Raw genomic sequence first — 12,075 nt, 5'->3', positions numbered from 1 at the left:
TTAATTAAAGTGAATAGTGAATTTTTACTGGAACTTGGGTTAACTTGACAAAGAGGTATCTCAGGGCCCTATCATCACAGCATCTGATCACTTCAAAATTTTTGATGTCTTTATTCTCACAGCAGCCATCTGAAGTAGAACAGCATCTTTATCCCTATTTGGCACTTAAGATTACACTTCCATGCCTATAAAGGCAACGCAGAAACTGTAATGAGAAGGAGACCTGTATAACATAACATGGACACACGTAGAGTCATTAGGTTGCTGATGCTCCAGAGTGAAGTCAAACCTTTGTGTTAAAAGCATATACAAAGCATAGAAAAAGATAAGTGCCCCAAACCAGACTCTCAGAGTTGACCTTCTGAGACTGGAGCTGCCAGTAGGAAACACTGAAAACAGGAAGAAGTACACTTTAAATCCTGCTCTTCTCTGGACCACTTTGTTCCAAAATTTATAAACCATAGCCCAAATCTCTCTCTTAATAGGCAGTCCTACCCTTTCTTTAAATAAATAAATAAACACATATATACATACATACATGCATACATACATACACTTCTGTTTCTAAAAATCCTGTGGTGACATATGATTTATTCACCTGATTGGTATGATTCACATGATTGATATGATTTGAATACATAAACTCACTTTGGAAAACACAGTTAATTCAGGTATTGAGCAAGTTCGCATCTCTCACCTCCCAATTCCCTTTTGGCAATCTGAAGTAGGAGTGCTTCCAGCCTTTTTAGAAAAAAAAAAAAAAAATCACCTTCCCAGGAAAAAGAAGGCAAAGTTCATTAGGACAGATGGAGAAAAAGGAAAAGGAATAAAGCAGGAGAACTCCTCTTTGGTCGAAGACTTTCACCTGAGCTAGGCTGGACCAGCTGGGCAGAAATGGCTCAATCATTCATAAAATGGATTTAAATTCCAAAAAGTCCTTAATTCATCAATTTCCACAAAGCTGGAAAGCCATCTGTCTTCCACTGAAACTTCCATTATTTCCTACACATATTCAGCTGGAAGGGTGAAGAACTTCTTCTTATCCCGTAGAATACCTAGCACCTGATGTTTGGAGCAGATAATCCAAACCTTAGGACATTTGACTAACCTTGGCAAAGGAAATTAAAGGCATCTGGTTCTCTCACATCTTGTGTGAATGTTCTCTTCTCATACAAAAGGCCCAGCTTCTTCACCCGTACTTAAACAAAACAAAATACGGTGGACATCACCATACTCTGGGGAGAACTCAGTCTGATTGCAATTTTTCCTGAACTGAGCTACTGACTCGATGGGTGGAGAGCTGTCCAGTCTCTAGTCTTAGACAACAGTTAGGCATGGGATAAGCAAATGGATCCTCTGCTGTACATCTGGGCATTCAGAGAAGAAGAGAAGCATCTGGGAAGCTTAGTACTCAAACCCTCATCTCTGCAGAATGAATTTGCCAAGAGAAATTTCCGGGCTTAGGAACTTCGAAGTTTGATGGAATAAAGGCATCTAAGATAAGTTTATGGCATCTAAACCCCTCTTCTGGTCTTGCCCCAAGTCCCGATGCAACCAGGAGCGAAGACAGATTGAGAAATTTTCTCCTGAATGACTTGCCCAAGGACACAGAAGTTCGTGGTGGAGGAAAATCCTATTCTCTGAAGTACATGTGTCACTAACCACTGAGCCAGCCTTCCTACAACATTTAGAAGGAAATTGAATTAGCACATGGAATAACTGCTCTTTTGCAAGGAGACTGAATTTCCTCTCGCAGCAAGTCAGCATCCACTCAATGTCACCTCCCTCCTGCTCTCCTGAGGTTCAAATGATTGTGCTGTTCCTGGAAGAGATGTCTTACCATGAAAGCACAGGTTCGTATCCTACGGAGTGTTGAAGACTCTTGCGGAGCAACTCCTTTAATTATTATTTACATCTATTCTAAGTATTTAAGAGAAAGCTGTAGATATTTGTAGTATGTGCATGATAACAGATGGTACATACTGATTCTTCAGTGGCTTCTGTTGTGGTAATGTGAAGTTGCTTTACCTGTGTATTGCAATTAATGCAGAAATCACCATTGTAGCAGCTTCATGGTTACAGTGCCAACATCTATGGAGCTTTCTCAAGGAAACATAAAAAAAAATTAATCTCATGCCCTTTTTAAAACAGACAATCCTATTTAATATGCCCAGAGACAGCAGAGCTCTGCCTGGGGTTAAATCTAAGGCTGTGAGTACACTTGCTGTATTTTCCTCTCCTTCCAAAAACCATTGCCAAATCCAGAGAGGAAAAGTCTCATAATGTTTATATCTATTACCAAGGAGAAAGGAGAATCCCATTTATTATCATATCTCATTTAATACACTTGGAATTTCTTGCCAATGTTTCCAATCAGGTAGATTAGGAAGCATTAAAAAAAAAAAAAAAAAACGCAACAAGGTGAAGGAAAAAAACAAAGTCAAAGAAGAAATGCTGTGGAAAGGAAATGACACCAAACATTGCCTTTTAAACCTTGCTGGTTTTGCTGTACAAAACTAAAATGCATCTAACATACACTATCTTAGCAACTCCTTCATCTCATCAAGACATTTATCACTAGATCCCTTTGGCAGCTTCTATGTTCCCTTTCCCTCCTTTAAGTAGTCAGTCTCCCAAACTCCCCCCAAAGGGAAGGAAAAATGTTATTTTCTGTCTCTCTCACCCAAGCTGGGTATAATCGCGTTGTCTAGACTGGTTTTAGGAGGCAGATGAGGAAGCAGATTCAGGCACAGGTTGCACACAATTCCTGCGCTCCTATTATCTGTGGGGTGACTGCAGATCGGCTGGGACTTGCTATATCAGATCAACTACAAATCTCCTTCCTTTGTAATAAAAGACTGCATGACTTTCCTCAGACAGACTTCCTGCTTACATGACATTGTCTCCAAGACATGAGGCCTACGCAGAGACAACGGTACCCCAAGCAGCATGGCTTCTCCATGAACACTTAAGTGCAAGAGTGGTCCCAAATTTTCTTCTAGCCTTTCCTAAAGGTTGCCTTGAGCAAGCATTTGAGTTCACAGTGTGGAAGCAAATCATGCTGAGGTTTCAGTTCTGATTTAGGCACATTTTAAAAGTAATGGAGACTAAGTAAACTACGCCATCCATTCGTAAAGGCCATGTTGAATCTATTCTATAGCTGGATCGAACCAGTATAAGCTATGGTGTTCTGTACTACCTCGTATGTGCTTCCTGCACAGGAGATGGCACTCAGCTACACATCTAGTTAAAAAGACGTGGGTCCAACTTTTTGTGTAGCACACCACAAGCCCGATCTGGGAGGTGCCCATCTCATGCTAAGTGTGCAAAGTTCGGCTGTACAGTAATAACAGAAGTGTAGTCTGTGAGATATAGGTAAGCCCACAAAACTCATCTCAACAGACCATGCATGCGTTCACGTACACACACAAACAAAGAAAAAGACATGCAAAAGGAAGAGGAAGAACAGAAAACAGGTGGAAGAGGTTTGTTTCATAGAATTATAGAATCATAGAACCATAGAATCATAGAATCATGTAGGTTGGAAAAGACCTTTAAGATCATCGAGTCCAGCTGTAAACCTAACATGGCGAAGTCCACCACTAAACCATGTACCTAAGAACCATGTCTACGCGTCTTTTAAATACCTCCAGAGATGGTGACTCAACCACTTCCCTGGGCAGTCTGTTCCAAGGCTTGACAACCCTTTTGGTGAAGAAAGTTTTCCTAATATCCAATCTAAACCTCCACTGGCACAACTTGAGGCCATTTCCTCTCGTTCTATCACTTGGGAAAAGAGATCGAGACCCACCTCGCTACAACCTCCTTTCAGGTAGTTGCAGAGCACGATGAGGTCTCCCCTCAGCCTCCTCTTCTCCAGGCTAAACAACCCCAGTTCCCTCAGCCGCTCCTCATAAGACTTGTTCTCCAGACCCTTCACCAGCTTCGTTGCCCTTCTCTGGACACGCTCCAGCACCTCAATGTCCTTCTTGTAGTGAGGGGCCCAAAACTGAACACAGGATTCGAGGTGCGGCCTCACCAGGGCCGAGTACAGGGGCACGATCACTTCCCTACTCCTGCTGGCCACACTATTTCTGATACAAATGAGATTAATAGCTTACTGTCAAAACATGTCTCTGATTTTAAGTGGCCACTTGGAGAATGTCATGGTTTAACCCCAGCCAGCAACTCAGCCCCACCCAGCCACTCGCTCACTCCCCTCTGGTGGGATGGGGGAGACAATCGGAAGACTAAAAGTGAGAAAACTCATGGGTTGAGATAAAGACAGTTTAATAGGGAAAGCAAAAGCTGTGCACATAAGCAAAGCAAAACAAGGAATTCATTCACTCCTTCCCGTTGGCAGGCAGGTGTTCAGCCATCTCCAGGAAAGCAGGGCTCCATCACGCGTAACGGTGAGTTGGGAAGACAAATGCCATCACTCCGAACGTCCCCCCTTCCGTCCTCCTCCCCCAGCTTTATATGCTGAGCATGACGTCATATGGTGTGGAATATCCCTTTGGTCAGTTGGGGTCAGCTGTCCCAGCTGTGTCCCCTCCCAACTTCTTGTGCACCCCCAGCCTCCTCGCTGGTAGGGTGGGGTGAGGAGCAGAAAAGGCCTTGACTCTGTGTCAGCACTGCTCAGCAATAACTAAACCATCCCTGTGTTATCAACACTGTTTTCAGCACAAATCCAAAACACAGCCCCATGTGAGCTTCTATGAAGAAAATTAACTCTATCCCATTCAAAACAAGCACAGAGAAAAATGTTAAACTCTTTTATGGAAAATGCTACTGTCCACTTTGCATTCCCGTATCTCCATACCTTCAAGTCCAGCCCTGAGAAGACCTAATTTCTGAACTCATATCTAAGCTGTGCATTATATTTTATTGGGGAATGTTTCCAGGCACTAGAATTCAACATCCGTATGATTAAATTATTGGAACAATCCTTGACAGACTTTTGGGACTGGCAAGATAACACTCCCCCAAGAAGTTCTTATGGTAGTAGACAAGAGAGCATGGGGCCAGGCACCACTCCCAACAGAGAGTATGACTACTACCATACCATTTTGAAGGGTAACAAAATGTAATTAATGTAATTGTCTCTGCCCAGGTGACTCTGGCTTGAGTACCAGACAACAATCTCAGAATAAGCCCATTTGATTTACTAGAATAAATGAATGTAAACTGGAAATAAGCCTAAGCTTAAACTTTCAATGAAGTTCGCTTCATTTTTATAGCATTCAGGTTCAACCAAAATCCTAAAACTTGTAGGCTGTATTCGTGCCTAGAAATGATAGAAAAAGTACTGTGCTGACGAAAGGTACAGTGTGGTAAATTAGGTAAATTCATTAGAGATTCCAGTTACAGGAATCCTTTCTTGGGGTGGACGGAGAAGATCTTGTATGGCAAAGTGTCTGCAAGGTGGAATAAACCCTTTTGTTGGTGTCTGCTAACTGTTAAAATCACTGCACGTCCTAAGTGTCTTTAGCTGAGGTCCCTCAAGGCTCCGCTGCCTTCTGCTGCTCAGTTACTAGCCCAGACTGGATAAGGTTGCTGCTCTTTCTGCTGTTGGAAGTGTTGAATCAGAGCACCTGCTTTCACTGCAAAAGAGGTTATACCAGGCCCACAAGCACTGCTGTCTTCATTTGGATGTTTTTACAGATCCAAGGAGCAAAACCAAATGTTCCACAGTGCTACAGTTCCTGACTCAATAGTTTTCTTCACCTTTATGATAAGACAGAGAGAAACATAAGGTGTAATTACGGTAGGAGGAGCTGCCAGGAAAATAAAATTGCAGTAGAATTAATTGTTTTGAACTTCTTTACTCTTGGATAGGCGATGATCTGTCAAGCAGTTATTGACTGCATCTATGAGGCTACGGTACAAGCTCCCAGGACAGTTCCCAGGTGCTTAGGCCAACTGGCCTAGAATGGAACATATCCATGTTATTAAACCCTTTCATCTTTAAAAACAGGATGGCCACGTCTAAACCACCTATAATATCTACCTCATGATATATTTCGGATCATGTTTGGGAAAGTCCTACCTGTTCTAATACAAAAATATTCCAGGAACTGTTTTAACAATACCATAATACAGACATAGAGATCCAGTGCTTGAGAACATGACATAGTGTTGTTTAATGTAACCCTCCAACATAGCCATTTTTGCTGCAGTAAAGTGTCTAACAACATTTCCTCCTCATGCCATGTTTGGACAGATGAAAACATGCTTTTTCCTAACACAGATTAAGCAAATACAGCCGCAGAGCTCTCAGTAAAGTTGGACTGAAGTTTTTAAATGATTAAAATATCTAAAGCAACCCTTTTAGACTAGTAGATCTGTATTTTGATATCCATGAATGCAACAAATATATTTTTCGCCTAGTGTATACATGTCTCTTCAAGGTCATCTTGTACAGTGGTCATTTGCTTACTTGATGGTACAGGCATAGGATATTTGAGGATGAGAACAGTATTTTAATTAGAATAACGTTCCTGCCCATCATGATTCTGGTCTTACACAGACATAATTGGCTTGGGTAGCTGAGTTTCTCAAGTGAGTAGAACGTGTTATTACCAGAAAAATGAATGTAAGGGAGTCCTTGCAGTTATATCAATTATTTACAATTCTTAATTACTCTTATTACAACCATTATTTCTTGTTATAGTACCACAGGTATAACACAGCACACACAAAAATTAGATTTTAAGCCATTTCTAAGATGTTGATGATGTAAAGCACTATGCTGTTTTCTGAGATGCTAGTCAGGTTTATTCTTTATTTCCTCACTATATTGCTGCAAAACCTAGCACTGCCTCTCTCCTTAGGAAAGTTGCTATGAAGCAAGAGAATTAAGGGGTCCTTAGGAATTAAGAGTAGACTTTAGCATATACATGGAACCAATCTCTGAAATGCTCTGAAAATTCATCCAAGGAAATAATTTCATGCTCTGCTTTTATTACTGTTGCAGGAATTGTGCAGAGTGCTGCTTAAGCCCACTATAATGTTCAAACGATAAAATTCACAAGTCTGTAGTCATGCTGAATCTGTATGAGGAGTGATGATCTGTGAAATCACTGTTCAGATGGGGTACACCTCAAATGGACAAGCTCACAGCGCTGTTTCTGCTTGCAATGGATAAATTCTGCCTTTGACATCTGTGGTCTCACAGAAGACTCTGGTAGGAGTTCCTGCAAAAGCAGCTCATGAAACATCTCTGCTCCTACCTGCTGCTTTACAGATAGTTTATCCCATGGCATGAACCCCTTGGAGGCACCTTACTGCTTGCAAACTCCACTTCTTAATTTATCTTCAATACTTCCTAAATCAATAGTAAAGAGCTTAAGAAGTTGTCAGGGAAAGAAACAAGTAAACTCTGTGTTTCTGTATCAGTGCCAAGATAAAATGGTGATGTGCATGTTAAGAAAAAAAATCTAGGTAGATATATAGAGGGAATTAAATATATAATTTAAGAGAAAACATTCTTGGAGAAAAAAAGCACTGAGACTGAGTGCACGTTATTTCTAGTTCATTAAAAAGTAATTGTTACATTTTACTCTTCTTATAGCTGAAGATTTTAAAGCACTTTACAAGCATTAGCAAATTAACTTTCCCAGCATCCCAGGCAGAAAGTTAAGGCTTATTATCTGCACTATGTGCATGGAGAAGGAGACTGTAGACTCTTTCTTGGAACTCTTATTTGTACAAACAGCCCCATATATATGCATGGAAATCATTATATATAGAATCATAAAATCATAGAATCATTTAGGTTGGAATAGACCCTTAAGTCCCCATCAAGTCCAACCGTTAACCTAGCACTGTCAAGTCCACCACTAAACCATGTCCCTAAGTGCAACATCTACACGTCTTTTAAATACCTCCAGGGATGGTGACTCCACCACTTCCCTGGGCAGCCTGTTCCAAGGCTTGACAACCCTTTTGATGAAATTTTTCCTAATATCCATTCTAAACCTCCCCTGGTGCAACTTGAGGCCATTTCCTCTTGTCCTATCGCTTGTTACTTGGGAGAAGAGACCAACCCCCACCTCGCTACAACCTCCTTTCAGGTAGTTGTAGAGCGCGATGAGGTCTTCCCTCAGCCTCCTCTTCTCCAGGCTAAACAGCCCCAGTTCCCTCAGCCGCTCCTCATCAGACTTGTTCTCTAGACCCTTCACCAGCTTCGTTGCCCTTCTCTGGACACGCTCCAGCACCTCAATGTCCTTCTTGTCGTGAGGGGCCCAAAACTGAACACAGGATTCGAGGTGCGGCCTCACCAGTGCTGAGTATAGGGGCACAATCACCTCCCTCCTCCTGCTGGCCACACTATTTCTTACATGGTTGAGTTTTGTGATCTCCCACTACTGAGAAGATAGTTTTGGCAATAGTTTTTAAAGTAAAGAGAACTGAAGCACATAAGGCTTCTTAAACTTTAAGACTTTTTAGATAAGGCTTTGTTTCCATTTCTCTGAAGATTCAGCTATCCATCACCCATGTTTGAAGATCATTCTCTAAGTCGTAAGAACCAGAAACATCTTTTAGTTCTTATTTTCCTTCCCTAGAAGTAGAATTTATATGTGGGATAATTTTTTTTTTCATTTTTTCTGGAAAATTTTGACTTTGACTCACTGTATATATGTGTGTAAAATAATCTGGAGCTATCACCCACTGTTACCAGAAATTGCAGAATAATTAAATATTTTTTTCCTTGAAAATGTTCAGGGTTTTCCAACAAGACACTGAAAACTTACAGAAAACAAATTGACACACGGCAGTGAAAACTTGTATTTTATTGAAATTCCAAGTTTCTGTCAAAGTTCAGACATAAAATACTTAACTAGCTCTGTCGAGGACACAGGTCAGTCTTGGCACAGGTATGGGTTTTGCATGACTTCTCTGAGCAGCAATGAGACTTTGTGTAGTAGTTACACTGCAGAGGTCGGAGATGACTTCTTCACACTTGTAATACTGTACTTTTAAATGCAGAATGAAACTTTCACATGTTGAAGCAAAGATAATCTGAAAATAATGAATTCCTACTTCTACCCTCTAGCTCAGAGCAGCAGGGGAGAATTTTGCTCATCTTCAGCATCCCTTTAGGTTTTAATACCTAAAATCTTTGTTCAGGTTAGAATCATAGGGCATCTTATTTATTTCTTATTCACTATTCACTAAGTGAATAAGAAATAAATAAGATGCCCTATGATTCTAACCTGAACGAAGATTTTTTTTTTACGATAGTTATTATTAACCAAACAAGTCTGCGATTGGGGAAGATACTATCTATGAATAATGAAAGGTCTCCTTTTGTATTCAATTTCTAGATGCCTTGTGATTAAATGGAGGTTGTTCATGAAATAATAATAAAAAAACGCTGACACTGTAAATCAACCAGAACCAATCTTCTGCTTTCCCAGGCATTACGGTAAGAAAATTAATTCTCTGCACCCGGGAACAAGCCCTCTATCTCAAAGTAAATTGATAAACTGTGTTTCAGCTCCTGTGTAATTAGGAATAATGGTTCCCATTCTTTTGAATGAGTGGCAGAAGTAGGACTGATGAGTTACCATTATCTGTTGGCGAGATATGTGCCTTGTATTATCGCTGGCTTGTACTTCTTTGCCATATGAACTCTCATAAAGTAAAGCAGCATCTTTTTGTCCAGCCTTTTTTGAGAGCGCTTGACCTTCATCAACCTCTGCAGTTCCCTTGGCTGTGACACAAGGGAGAGTGCTGTGCTGGTCACATCACAGAAAAGGCCTTCTCTCGGACGTGGTTAGAAGGCATGACCCCAGAAGAACAGCAAGGTGTTGCTACCTCCTTCCCACTGCATGCCATGCAATCCCCATGCAAAAATGCATTGGACAGGCAAATTAAAGTATCTGCTGACCTGTAACCTTGCCCCTCTGTTCATGGGGCAGGAGAAGGAATATGGCACTATGCTGCCAATGCATAAATCCTGGCTGATCTGAGATGGAAAAGTGAGTGCTGTGTTCAGTGTTGGTGGTCTCAGAAATTTATGCTGATTTCTGGCACTTATATGCATGAATATTGAGGCAGATGCTGAGCGATCAAGTTTCACTGTATCTCCTCTTCAGTGTTATTCCTACCACAATGTTTGCAGCCCATATGATGTGGGACACTGACTGAAGGAACTGGGCAGATTCTTCAGGTGAAGTTTCACGAATCCCTGTGGCACGTGCTCGCTTCATCCTTTTCTTCTGAAAATTTAGGAGAAGTAATCAAATTTTGCCCAACATAATTCTTTCTTTACAAACCCAGGCAACTTTCCCTCTCTATGTCTGTTCTTCAGAAGGCTATTTGAGCAATCAAAAATAGAGGACTTTCATTATTCTAGAAATGAAAGCTTAGCATCTGAGGAACATATGGTAATAAAATCTATGGGAAACCCATAAATTCTAAATAAGATTGAGATTGTAAATCTTCACTAAACCACTCACTTAGCTAGTAAATTCCAACATGAGCATGGGGAGTTTGGACTGGGTCTTTACATTTTAGTTTCTTTGTAATATGGTAAAGAACATTTATGGGACTTCTTAAATCCACAAAGGCCTTGTATGTAGTAATGGAATTGCAGTAAAACTTCAAGGCATATTTCCTATTACCTTTTGCCACTGTTTTTCAACCCATTTTAATTTGTGGATTCCTGAATATTTTCCACTAGAGTTCATATTCTTTTAAGGATGTCTTAAATATAGATTGTCACATGGAAAAATACAAACTGAAACTCAAAATACCCTCGGCTTTTTTAATGTTATCCCCAGTAGTTGTCTTTAGACATGGACTCTTAGAAGCCATCAGCCAAAGCCTGCAAAAAATGCTTGCAAACCACTGCTAATTAACTGAGTGATTTTTCATTGAAAACAACTGCATTCATGTTTTTATTCTTGTTTTTATTCTTGTTTTTATATGTGACTGAAACAAGAATATCGTATTATTATAAACCTACTAAAGACTGATTATTCTTATAGTAGCATCAAAAATGTTAAAAAAAAAAATCTTTCCAACAAATTTGTATGTGCACTGAGATAGTACAAGATCCCTATAGTTTACGAGACTTAACAAGCTACAGACTGTTCTGCAGAAGTGATTGTCCCACTACACTCAGCATTGGTGCAGCCTCACCTCAAGTACTAGGTGCAGTTTTGTTTCCTATTACCTTTTGCCACTGTTTTTCAACCCATTTTAATTTGTGGATTCCTGAATATTTTCCACTAGAGTTCATATTCTTTTAAGGATGTCTTAAATATAGATTGTCACATGGAAAAATACAAACTGAAACTCAAAATACCCTCGGCTTTTTTAATGTTATCCCCAGTAGTTGTCTTTAGACATGGACTCTTAGAAGCCATCAGCCAAAGCCTGCAAAAAATGCTTGCAAACCACTGCTAATTAACTGAGTGATTTTTCATTGAAAACAACTGCATTCATGTTTTTATTCTTGTTTTTATTCTTGTTTTTATATGTGACTGAAACAAGAATATCGTATTATTATAAACCTACTAAAGACTGATTATTCTTATAGTAGCATCAAAAATGTTAAAAAAAAAAATCTTTCCAACAAATTTGTATGTGCACTGAGATAGTACAAGATCCCTATAGTTTACGAGACTTAACAAGCTACAGACTGTTCTGCAGAAGTGATTGTCCCACTACACTCAGCATTGGTGCAGCCTCACCTCAAGTACTAGGTGCAGTTTTGGGCTCCACAATATGAGAAGGATAGGCAACAAAGATGGTGAAAGGACTAGACGGCATGACTTACGAGGACTGGCTGAGGATGCTAGGTTTGTTCAGCTTAGAGAAGAGGAGACTGAGGGGTGAACTCACTGCTGTCTACAACTTTCTCATGCGGGGCAGCAAAAGGGGTGGTACTGATCTCTTCAGTGATAGGACATCAGGGAATGGCTTAAAGCTGCATCAGGGGAAGTTCAGATTGGGTGTTAGGAAAAAGGTCTTCACTGAGAGCTTGGTCAAGCACTGCAACAAGCTCCACAGGAAAGTGGTCATGACTTCAAGCTTGTCAGTGTTCAAGAAGCATTTGGGCAA

The 12,075-nt window shown here is 40.4% G+C and overlaps 1 protein-coding gene across 1 annotated transcript; it reads right to left on the bottom strand.

Annotated features, from left to right (window-relative positions):
* Positions 1-7,841: 7,841 nt before the first annotated feature.
* Positions 7,842-11,784, bottom strand: LOC104084148. Its single transcript, XM_009587880.1, is given in 5 exon segments — positions 7,842-8,218; positions 8,221-8,256; positions 8,259-8,331; positions 9,573-9,718; positions 11,715-11,784. Coding segments are annotated over 5 exon segments (702 nt in total).
* Between the last annotated feature and the right edge of the window lie 291 nt (positions 11,785-12,075).

The sequence above is a fragment of the Fulmarus glacialis genome, unplaced genomic scaffold (assembly GCF_000690835.1).
Source record: "Fulmarus glacialis isolate BGI_N327 unplaced genomic scaffold, ASM69083v1 scaffold9391, whole genome shotgun sequence".
In the NCBI taxonomy this organism is placed as follows: domain Eukaryota; kingdom Metazoa; phylum Chordata; class Aves; order Procellariiformes; family Procellariidae; genus Fulmarus; species Fulmarus glacialis.
This window is presented reverse-complemented; position numbering and strand designations above follow the sequence as displayed.